Source organism: Sinocyclocheilus grahami, unplaced genomic scaffold, assembly GCF_001515645.1.
Source record: "Sinocyclocheilus grahami isolate Dianchi unplaced genomic scaffold, SAMN03320097.WGS_v1.1 scaffold326.1, whole genome shotgun sequence".
Classification (NCBI taxonomy): domain Eukaryota; kingdom Metazoa; phylum Chordata; class Actinopteri; order Cypriniformes; family Cyprinidae; genus Sinocyclocheilus; species Sinocyclocheilus grahami.
In genome coordinates, this window is record NW_015505505.1 from 214,335 (window position 1) to 226,390 (window position 12,056).

Consider the following 12,056-nt stretch of genomic DNA (forward strand, 5'->3'; position numbering starts at 1 on the left):
TAAAAGTGCTGCTGAAGTGGAGAAACAAACTCATTTTGAGAAAACGGCCTTTAAAGATATGTATTTTAATCGAAATCCACAGAAGCACTTCAAATAATCATTTAAATGTGTATTTGGGATGTTTTCTTTCCACTAGTCTAAAAGAAGTCATGTTATGGAAGCAAAATCTCAAAACTGACAAGTGCACGAAAAATAAAAAAGTATTTAGCCTGTTTCACCTTCAGAGAGACACACAGACGTGGTCATGATTATAGTGGCTACGTGTGATCTGTGCCGTTTGTCCTCACCCTGTGTGGTCTAGAAAGTCTCTTTGTTGTTTGATCTTTGCTTCGATGCGGGAAGCGACGTCCTCACAGAATCTGCTCATGGAGGCGTCGAGGCGTCCGCCGTTGTGCTCGTCGTTCTGAGTCCTGCACACGGCTGCATACTGCACCATACTCTCCTCTACAGACATATGCACACGGCTGCTGACTGTGCTCAACTATAGTAAAGCCCAACTAAGAATATATGAAAATGTTGGCTGTGACTGACCTGAAGCGAGGCTGCGTGTGAGCTGGCGGGAGCTCATCTCCTTGTGAAACTTGTGCTGTGCAGAGCAGAGGTCGCACAGGTATTTGGCAACTTTTGACTTTTCGGTCAGAAAGATGTGCTTCTTTTTGCTGGTGCTGCTCTCAATGATGAATTTATGTCGCTGTGTCGATGAGAACAAAGTAAGTAATATTATGTGGAGTAACGGCATCAGATTCAATGTGGTCCTATCTATCTATCTATCTATCTATCTATCTATCTATCTATCTATCTATCTATCTATCTATCTATCTATCTATCTATCTATCTATCTATCTATCCATCTATCTATCATCTGTCTGTCTATCGTCTGTCTGTCTGTCGTCTGTCTGTCTATCGTCTGTCTGTCTGTCTTCTGTCTGTCTGTCTGTCTATCGTCTGTCTGTCTGTCGTCTGTCTGTCTGTCTGTCTGTCTGTCTATCTGTCTGTCATCTGTCTGTCTGTCTATCTATCTGTCTGTCTGTGTGTCTGTCTGTCTGTCTGTCATACATCTATCTATCTGTCTGTCTGTAATCTATCTATCTGTCTGTCTGTCTGTCATCTATCTGTATGTATGTCTGTCTGTCTGTCATCTATCTATCTATCTATATATATCTATCTGTCATCTAGGGGTGTGCGATATTGACAAAAAATTATATCTGGATATTTTATGGGATTTTATCGATAACGATAATTAGACGATATTTTGCTGAGTGTGTTATTGTGTTGAAGACGGCTGACTCCTAATGTTTTTAATATTCTTCATATTCTGTGTGGTGGTCAGTTCATACTGATAGAAATTAATCTTTTCCAATAAGTTTAAACTGATTTTTGCATTTTATGGGCATTTTTACCTTTATAAAGCCATTTTTTCTAAAAGTGTCCATTATCTTTTGAGTAAAATTCTTACATTTAATCAGGGAATTAGAATAATAAGACATTTGGGCTGTTACCAAGCAAATTAAATCAACACAGAAGCTGTGGCATTTAGATGTATTTACACACATGTATTTTGTTTAATGCAAGACATGAATGCATTTAACCTGCAATTACAAATGCATAAATAATGTTTTGATATATGCTACAAGAGCTTCTCTGAAACGCTGGACTTTGAGATCTAGAAGTGAAACAAACAGACATTATAGGTGAATAATTACAAATTTTAACGAATAGATATCATACTTTGCCCTATTGAATAATCAACAGTGTATTACATATTTTCTGAAATGTTATATCTAAAAATTTACAAATAAGGCTTTATCTAATTGACCCATGTGCTGTGATGAAAATGCTTTACCTGATTCTGTGTTCTTGGTCAAAATTGAACGACCTTTTAAAAAATTATGCGATATTATGACCAAATCTGGGATTCGATCTTTTTCTCGACTTGTTTTCTTTCAATTAGCACGGGTTTTGTATTTCTTTTTGGGGCTGATTGGTAGTAGGCCTCATTGATCTGAGCTTAAACCTTAGTTTTTAAATGAAAAAGTCTTATTTGTGGATAAGTTTGGCAATGTTCACTCAAAAACTGAGGTGCATAAGCTCAGATCATTAAAGCCTACCATCAATCAGAGTACAAAAGAAATTCAAAACTGAAAGAAAACAAGTCGATAAAAAGACTGAATCCAATATTTGGCAATAATATAGCATAACGAGAAATGTATAAGCAATTTTTTTGTAGGGTGGTTATTTTTGACTGGGTTCAACATCCCAAAAAGGTAAATAAAAAAAAAATCCCAAAAAGTTACTACATAAATAAAAATAAAATAAATACAAAAGAAATTCAAAACTGAAAGAAAACAAGTCGATAAAAAGACTGAATCCAATATTTGGCAATAATATAGTAATAAATGTATAAGCAATTTTTTTATAGGGTGGTTATTTTTGACTGGGTTCAACATCCCAAAAAGGTAAAAAAAAAAAAAAATCCCAAAAAGTTACTACATAAATAAAAATAAAATAATGTAAACATCCAGAAGAAAAAGAGTAGAAATAAAAAATGTTATATAATTCAGTGTGGATGATATATCAACAAACCCCTCTGTAAAAACCTTTAATATAGACAGGAATAAAACTGTAAAATTTAAAAGTGCTGCTGAAGTGGAGAAACAAACTCATTTTGAGAAAACGGCCTTTAAAGATATGTATTTTAATCGAAATCCACAGAAGCACTTCAAATAATCATTTAAATGTGTATTTGGGATGTTTTCTTTCAACTAGACTAAAAGAAGTCATGTTATGGAAGCAAAATCTCAAAACTGACAAGTGCACGAAAAATAAAAAAGTATTTAGCCTGTTTCACCTTCAGAGAGACACACAGACGTGGTCATGATTATAGTGGCTACGTGTGATCTGTGCCGTTTGTCCTCACCCTGTGTGGTCTAGAAAGTCTCTTTGTTGTTTGATCTTTGCTTCGATGCGGGAAGCGACGTCCTCACAGAATCTGCTCATGGAGGCGTCGAGGCGTCCGCCGTTGTGCTCGTCGTTCTGAGTCCTGCACACGGCTGCATACTGCACCATACTCTCCTCTACAGACATATGCACACGGCTGCTGACTGTGCTCAACTATAGTAAAGCCCAACTAAGAATATATGAAAATGTTGGCTGTGACTGACCTGAAGCGAGGCTGCGTGTGAGCTGGCGGGAGCTCATCTCCTTGTGAAACTTGTGCTGTGCAGAGCAGAGGTCGCACAGGTATTTGGCAACTTTTGACTTTTCGGTCAGAAAGATGTGCTTCTTTTTGCTGGTGCTGCTCTCAATGATGAATTTATGTCGCTGTGTCGATGAGAACAAAGTAAGTAATATTATGTGGAGTAACGGCATCAGATTCAATGTGGTCCTATCTATCTATCTATCTATCTATCTATCTATCTATCTATCTATCTATCTATCTATCTATCTATCTATCTATCTATCTATCTATCTATCTATCTATCTATCTATCTATCTATCTATCTGTCTGTCTGTCTGTCTGTCTATCTGTCTGTCATCTGTCTGTCTATCATCTGTCTGTGTGTCTATCGTCTGTCTGTCTGTCTGTCTATCTGTATTTTACAGTCTTAATTTTAGGACTTTAAACCCCTAGAAGAAATATCAAAATTAATTAGAATTTAGTGGAAAACATTTTCCTCATAGAAGACGTGTATTTAAGTCATTGTGTTTATGAATTATATATTTTTAAATAACATAATAAATTTGGACAAAAATGAGTATGATGGAATCAAACTGTTTATACTGTATACTTCTTATACTATTCAAGGAAAAATCAACCTTTCTCACAGTGCGCACATTAAGCATGGACAGGGGGAAGTGTTTTAACATTTTTGCTGTTGTTTCATAACAAAAATACCAAAAATCTTCCTAAATGATACGGTGTTTGTTGACTCACAGCTGAGGTGATATTGGTCGTCTCTCTCCAGTAGAATCTAAGGCTTGCGGTTCGGGAGTTATTAATAACTTCATACACAATGACTCCTTTGGCACACACTCCCAGCAGCAGCTCTCCGAACACGGGCTTCTTCTCACGGGCCGCGCGGTGAAACAGCACACCGTACTCCGGAAGCTGCTGGATGCTCTGTGGAGGAGTTAGGCAGCGCTGCCAAGTCATTTGGACAGATTATGTGATGCAGGACACCCACCAGCCATCATCGCATCCAGAAAAGCTGTTCAGACCTAATGGAGTCTGTAAAAATATCTGGCCTGCAGCCCGTACAGTCATTATGGGTTTGAATAAATGCAAGATGGCAAGATGAAAAGCAGTTTGTCACATGCAGCACGAACAAATGCAGCTGTCACATTTTCCATCCTTCTCGTTCTTTATTTTCACTCAAAAATGTGGCCCCAAAAATTATTTGGACACTTAAGTCACACTTAAAAATGTCTGAAATTCATTGCATTAGAAGTTCAAATATCAAGAACTGACTTCATTGACTCCAAATTGTTATTTGAAAGTAAGATCTAAAAAAATATGTAAGCATATTTCATTTCAGTTAGTTGCCAAGGCAACATGTCTTATTTAAATTTAGTTTAACTTGACATACTAAAATAACTAAAACTGAAATATGTAGAAAATAAGTATATATACCGTATATATATATATATTTATTTTCTACATATTTCAGTTTTAGTTTTAGTTATTTTAGTATGTCAAGTTAAACTAAATTTACTACACTAAACTAGCTTTTATTAATTTTTAAAGTACTTTTTATTTTTCCATTTTCCATTTAATTTTTATATTTTAAATTAACATTTGAGAACTTTAGTTAAATTGTATTAATTGTATATTTTTGTAATATATATACATATATATATATATATTACAAAAATATACAATTATTAAAAGTTAATTTAAAATATCAAAATATAATGGATAATGTAAAAATAAAAAGTACTTTAACAAGTTAAATAAAAGCTAGCTCTCACCTAGGAAACTTGTTAAAACATATATCTCATGAGGTTTTTGAGTCAAATGTCTAATTATGCAAAAGTGTGTTTTCTCTAACTTTAAACTCTATCAAATTATTAATATTAATATTATTTTTGCATGAATTCTGTCCTCTTTTTACTGTAGCTGTTAGATAAAGAAATGAACACAATGAAACCACAATGATATAAACTTAGAAAAGTAGATTTAAACTGTACTCTCAAGATGAAGTGCTTTTTTATGTCATGTTTTCACATTTTTATCATGTTTAATGTTGCTGTATGTTACCTCTTGCAGTTTTATTGTTTCATAGATGCTTTCCTGTTTTAACTGAATTGAAAAGCCTAATAGGCTGTTTAATGGCTGTGACAACTTACCCCATATTATGTGACAACATGCCCCTTTGTAATAATGAGGATTCTTAGGGTTAAATGTTGAATAGAAATGTTCACTAGAGTAAAATGTGTACCAGCTAACACCGGCCTGCCCTACATACGTCATATGAAAGAGTAAAATGAAATGATGATGGCATTTAATGACATACTGTGTGTGCTGTCAGTAAACACAGAAGTGAATGTAACCTTGAGAAACTCCAGCTCGGCCTCCTCTGCACTCATGTTTGCATTGCTGGCGTGTAACTGTAGCAACTCTTCTTTCAGGCAAGGCATTGCCATTTTCTGTAAAACACTCTTGGAAACGTAATGCTCAGGCTGATAGTAGTTCTTCCCCCAGACCTGCAGAAGACACAGAAAACTGTGTTTTAGTCTTTCTAACCCAAGTATACACTCATACATGTTACATTAAATTAGTTCATTACAAAACCATCTAGCATCTGCTTAATAGAAATTTGACCTGATACGTTCTCAATGCTTCCTGAAGACGTAATATTATTTATTTTTATCTTCTCTGGCACCATTGAAAGGTGTGACATCACTGCACAGATATAGAGATTAAAGCACTATTAAGTATTTATGACTGTAACACTGAGAATAAATCATAGCAATGCCATCATGTCATTTTTGGTTAATATTGTTAACTAAAATCAGAAATAAAAAAAATCAGAAACTGAAATAAAATACTTGAACATAATATAAAATAATAACATTTTCATTATCTGAAAAAAAAAATATATATATAATAAAATTGTAAACAAACTCAGCTGACACACTGACAAAATTATTCATCAAAATCAGAAATATATATTACATAAAAAATACAAATCAGATTATATAAATCAAAAAAATATATATTTTATAAAATATTACAAATTGAAAACGTATTTTATTTCAGCTAGTTGCCAAGGCAACAGTTCTTAATTTCATTTAGTTTAAGCTGATGGACTAAATTAGCTAAAACTTAAAACTAAAACAAATAAAAACTATAAAGATATATATATAAAAAAGCAAAAATTTATTAAAATTAATAAAAAAGACAAAAACATACAACCTGACCTTAATTAAAAGAAAACAGAAAATATAAAAATAGAATCTTATTCACTATAATGATATATCTCAGTGATACCTCAGGCACACTGTCCCCAAACTCGGCTTGAAGAGCCAAGGCACCAAGAAACAAGCAGGTCTCCTCATTACAGGGCAGACGATCGTCCAGAATGTCCCGTCTCAGCTGGAGATAGTACTGATGACGGGTCAGCTTGTGTCTGCCGCCATGAAGGGCAAAGTTAGACAACAGTGACAGATAGAAACACACCATTAAATGAGGGACAGGAAGAGACTTACAGGAGAACAGAGACGTCATTCACAAAATATCTGATGCGGAAATGAAGCACAAATGTGGCAGAGGGCACTTTTTTCCAGGTGCCAGGGGCAACTTTGGATATTTTTGTGTCATTGTCAAGAAAGAGAAATTCATTATCTGAAAAAGAGAAAAAAATACTATAAGTTATATACAAAAGCATCCTTCACACTGACCTAATTAGTCATCAGTATGACAATTAGAAATACTAAACATTATATATTAAATTATATATTACATATTTTTTTAATTATTTGAAAATTATTAACAAATTATTAATTTGTTAGTTCTGATTGCGTCTATTGTCCTCATTTGTAAGTTGCTTTGGATAAAAGTGTCTGCTAAATGACTAAATGTAAATGTAACAAAATATGTATTTATTATATTCAAAATACCATACCAGCTTTATTATAGTTAACTAAAATTAAAAGTAAAAGGATCACAATTTTGTCACTTGAAATAAATGTTAAATGAAATCAAATAAAATCTAAAAAAGTTTATATATATATATATATATATACACAAACCAACATCAATATCAGAATTATAAATATTTTTTAAATATATTATGTATTATATTAAAAAAAAAATCAATTATTTTAATATTCATATTTATAATAATATATTTTTTATTATATTCAAAATACCAGACCAGGGTCATTATAGGTAACTAAAATGAAAATCAAAATTTGTTACTTGAAATAAAAAAAATGGCACGAACTGATTGACATGAACTGAAATAAAATATAAAAAAATCTAGTTTAACTTGATGTACTAAAATAACTAGAACTGAAATAAAAATGTAATAAAAACTTAAATAAAATAAAACTTTAATAAAATATGAAATATATAAAAAGTATGAAAAAAAAGGCAAAAAACACAACAAAATTAGTGAAAGGTTAACTAAAATGAAAATGAAAAGAGGAAACATAAAAATAAAAACGAATTCAATAATAAAAAACTATAATGATACTAAAATATCACTGCACCAAACCAAAACTAGGTGTATTACCATCACTATATGCAAGGCCAAAGTAAAAGTGTTCCACGAGGTTTGCATGAGCGACGATCATATCAAAGACGTCGGCTCCTCGGGACTTGACGTCACACTTGAGCAGAATGTTCTGTCCGTTTGGCATCATCACTGTCAAGTCCCTTTGGTTTGATGGTGACCTCCCTTTGTTTGACTGGGGGGTGGAACGAGAGAGGAAATAAGTGCAACCCTTCTTAGTATTATGTAACAGATTGCTTGGTGTCGAGCCAATACTCTTGCTCTTAGCGATATTAAACCGACCACAATAGAATTAGGCAGCTCTAAATCCACCAGAGGCTCCTCCAGCATTTGGATGAACTCTGGGCCTGCATCCTGAGGACCAACACAGACGAGAATTACTCAGTGATCCTGAATGGAACGTTTTATAACCTGAGAGAAATTTCACATTTAGGCACATTTAGTCCCTTACCTTTATTTTCCGTTCGTTAAGGCTAAATGAAGAGCCAAACAGCTGATTTGACCTTGAGCTGAAGTGGCGCCGTCTGTCAGGAACAGGACTTTGGCTCAGCCATGTCATGTTTCTGCTCCTTTGGTGTGAACTATGACTTCTAGAAGATGAAGAGCAGTGAGTTTGGATCTTAACCCTATAAAGCACATCTCTAAGGCCTCGGAATGATCAACATGTTAAACCTGCCGCACACAATCTGCATGCCTTCTGTCGTCTGACTGATAGTTTAAACTTGTTTTACTCTAATTGTACAAACGTCCAGCTTCAGCTGGTGTGCTTCACGAGTCTTTTTGCTGTCAAATGGTTTTTATAAAGTAAACATAAGAATAACTTTTACATTGTTAATAATATTTCAAGATGAACACCTACTGGACTGAAGCTACGTAGGTTTTTTTCCCTTTTATTTTTTAGAAAAATCATGTTCAAATGTGAGTCTCAAATATGATCATCAGGCTTTTGAGGAACATTTATTTGTTCATCTCTCACTCATCATTGGATTGCATTGCACTATATGTTTTTTATCATAAAACTAAGCATTTAAATATCATTTTACTAAGAAGACATAGAGTGACAACTGATATTTATATACATATCTTACATTACCGCTTACGTTTTGACCATAAAACTTTCAGCATCTGCACCAAATCACATATATTTGTTCAGTTTGGGCTTATGAAATAAAATATAGGTGTCTTTTCTCCTTCATATTCTCGCTATATCATACTATATGACCTATAAAAGCCTGAAGTATCAAAAATGATACTTTTTGTTTTAATATATATTTTTTTAACGTTTCAATAAACAACTATTGACTATTATTTCATGTGTCAGGCTTTACAGAGTTAAACCTTTTTCATGGTTTAAATAATTATTTCCTCATCTTGTTTAAATTAGAGAGCAAGAATCAGAGAAATAACCGCATTTACCAAACTCATCAAGTCAGCATTAAATTAAAATCACATTTACTTTTTATAATGCACATTATTGGTGTAACTGTGTAATTAATCATTGTAAATTACTCCGAAATGAACAGACACCTTGCCTTCATGATCTTTGATCAAAATGACTCCACCTATGGAACAAATTTCCTTTCTGAGTGATGAATCACAAAAAAAACTAAACTCTGGACTCCTCCCCTCCAATCACCATCCCGATCTCCCACTTTTCACAATCCAAGTAAGTAAAAGGACTTGTGGATGTTGATTCTTAACATATGCAGGCATGCCTGATGTTGAAGGGATGAGTTGAGAGCTGCTGACCTGCTGAAGTCTGCTGGTGACGGTGTGCTGTTCCCTTTAAATGGCCAGACAGAGTTCTGACGGGAAGCACCTAATGCAGACCAAGAGGGTTAAACTGCAATGTATTTCATGGATCTTTATTTTAAGAGTAATGCCACTTTGTGAGGTTATTCTTAAAAATTCAGTTTATTCTTAAAAAATAATTTTGAGAAACATACCTCGAAGTCTTTCTCTAACCATCTGGCTTCGGTCTGTAAGATGAGCAGAATCATTTGGGTTTCTTTCAGCCTAGAAAACAAAAACAATACTCTGTTTCTGTTAAAGTGGACATCGGATGCTCATTGTCCACAAGTTGGTATGATTCTTTAAGGTCTTCCTGAAATGTCTGTAACATACTTTGGTTAGAATTCCTCAACGGTCGTGTATAACAACTTGTCAAGAACAGCTCTGTTCACAGTGAGCCGTTTCGGTGCATGTCTCTTTAAATGTTAATGAGCTAATGTTGTAGTTGTGCTATGTTCACTTTTACATCAAACTACAAAACACCTGCATTGCTTACGAGACCTTGTTGTTGCTACAGCTGCTCGAGCACCGAGAAAACGGATGAGGGCGGAGACATGCTAGCAGCCGGGGGCGGGGCCTGAGCAGTGTGACATCATACTGCTCAGAAAATCAAAACGTCCCCTTTAAGTAAACATGTCAGATCCATATTCAAGGTGAAAACTGCCTAAAGTTTGAACATTTACAATGTTGGGTAAAAGTTGTAAATAAAACAAAGATTACTGGAGTATGTTTTACAAGAAAATGATACTATTTCAGTCTTTCTACTAAATGTTTAATACAGTGTGTTAAGTGTAATTATTGTGTTAAAAAATGTTTGCGTTCATGAAGTTCCAAATAAAAAAATAAATAAATTAGATGAATTACTAGATTCACTGGATTATCCAAAATAGACATTAATGTCTATTTAATGGTGATTGAATGAAATAACATACAAACAAACAAACAAATTAATTAATTTTCATTTGAAAAAAAACCCAATTATTCTATACTAAGATCATTTAATTCACTGTATTATCAAGAACTTAAAAAAATTATTTTAAATGTATTTATAAAAACTATTATTATCTAAATTTATACGCAAAAAAAAATACTCAAACGCACTTATTTAACACCATTTCTTTGCACTTATTTATGCAGTTTACTGGCAATTTCTGACTGAAAACTGTTTGAAAATAAATCCTACACCAGCTTATTTTCAGTGTAGCTGACTATTACAAACACTAAAATATGTAAGATACACAGAGTCTTTTAGTGAACCTACAGGGAGAGATTGTTGTATTAGTTTCAGTGCTGGTAATGTTTTTTTTTTTTTAAACCACAATTAAGTGTTACCAAATGTGAGCCTGGAGCACAAAAGCAGTGTTAAGTCGCTGGGGGATATTTGTAGCAATAGCCAAAAATACATTGTATGGGTCAAAATGATAGATTTTTCTTTCATGCCAAAAATCATTAGGATATTAAGTAAAGATCATGTTCCATGAAGATATTTAGAAAATTTCCTACCGTAAATATATCAGAACTTCATTTTTGATTAGTGATATGCATTGCTAAGAACTTCATTTGAACAACTTTAAAGATGATTTTCTCAATATTTAGATTTTGTTTTGCACGCTCAGATTCCAGATTTTCAAATAGTTGTATCTCAGCCAAATATTGTCCTGTCCTAACAAATTTACGTACCTTATTTATTCAGCTTTCAGATGATGTATAAATCTCGATTTCGAAAAACTGACACTTAAGATTGGTTTTGTGGTCCAGGGTCACATATGGTAAAATGACTAACCACCCAGCTCCCAGTTACCTGCAGAACATCCTCTGCCATCTGTCTGATGGCTTTCTGTGGCCGGGGCAGGACGGTGGTCTTATGGTGTTGTTCACACGTCTCCAGCACTGTCAGCAATTTCACCCGTTTGTGAGCCACATCCTCGCACATGCTCAGTAAAAGACTGTTCAGGCTGTCGCTGAGCCGGATGGGCTGTCGGGAGACGAGGTGCAATAAGTCTTCAATTTACACTTGTTAAAGGTGCACTAACTGTAGGCTTAGCTGGTTTTGACCACTGACAAATGTAAATGCTGATTTAATTTGTTGAAAAAAACTTTAAGGGGGATTCGTATCATCCAATAAGGAACAAAAAGTGTTCAATTTGATTTGATGTTGACTTTAACCCTCTGCCACTTCATTCTTGTGACTAATAACCATGACACTTTTTAATGAAATTAATGTACTATAGTTATAGTTTAATTTTTCTTTATTATTTTGTATTTTGTGTAGATTTCATGGTACAGTACTAAGCAATATTCATCTCCAAGCTTATTATAGTTAACTAAAACTTAAACTAAAATTAAAACCATAAAAAACATTTTTTTATTTGAAATAAAATAAACATTACCTAAAATAAAATAAAATACAAAAATACCTAAACTTTTTTTTCAGCTAGTAGCCAAAGCAACATTTCTCATTTTCACTTAAACTGATGTATTATTTAACGAAATAACTAAAACTGAAAAAAAGAATTATATATACAGTAT

At 33.6% G+C, this 12,056-nt stretch overlaps 2 protein-coding genes across 2 annotated transcripts in view; both read right to left on the bottom strand.

Moving 5' to 3' along the window:
• LOC107602407 (FERM and PDZ domain-containing protein 2-like) overlaps window positions 1–12,056 on the bottom strand; it is a 26,734-nt gene that overhangs the window by 11,078 nt on the left and 3,600 nt on the right. Inside the window, exons 5-19 of the mRNA XM_016294901.1 lie at window positions 11,329–11,502; window positions 9,683–9,752; window positions 9,486–9,555; window positions 8,188–8,326; window positions 8,019–8,090; window positions 7,737–7,911; window positions 6,709–6,844; window positions 6,491–6,629; window positions 5,551–5,703; window positions 3,935–4,120; window positions 3,162–3,321; window positions 2,918–3,074; window positions 1,606–1,663; window positions 532–691; window positions 288–444 (exon numbers count right to left, since the gene is read on the bottom strand). Of these exons, the coding sequence (XP_016150387.1) occupies window positions 288–444; window positions 532–691; window positions 1,606–1,663; window positions 2,918–3,074; window positions 3,162–3,321; window positions 3,935–4,120; window positions 5,551–5,703; window positions 6,491–6,629; window positions 6,709–6,844; window positions 7,737–7,911; window positions 8,019–8,090; window positions 8,188–8,326; window positions 9,486–9,555; window positions 9,683–9,752; window positions 11,329–11,502 (2,006 nt within the window). The remainder of the gene's footprint in view (window positions 1–287; window positions 445–531; window positions 692–1,605; window positions 1,664–2,917; window positions 3,075–3,161; window positions 3,322–3,934; window positions 4,121–5,550; window positions 5,704–6,490; window positions 6,630–6,708; window positions 6,845–7,736; window positions 7,912–8,018; window positions 8,091–8,187; window positions 8,327–9,485; window positions 9,556–9,682; window positions 9,753–11,328; window positions 11,503–12,056) is intronic.
• LOC107602433 (FERM and PDZ domain-containing protein 2-like) lies at window positions 232–816 on the bottom strand. The gene is made up of 2 exons (XM_016294927.1): window positions 532–816; window positions 232–444 (listed from the first exon to the last, which is right to left on the bottom strand). Exons 1-2 carry the CDS (start codon window positions 737–739, stop codon window positions 284–286), a joined length of 369 nt encoding a protein of 122 aa, XP_016150413.1. The 5' UTR covers window positions 740–816; the 3' UTR covers window positions 232–283.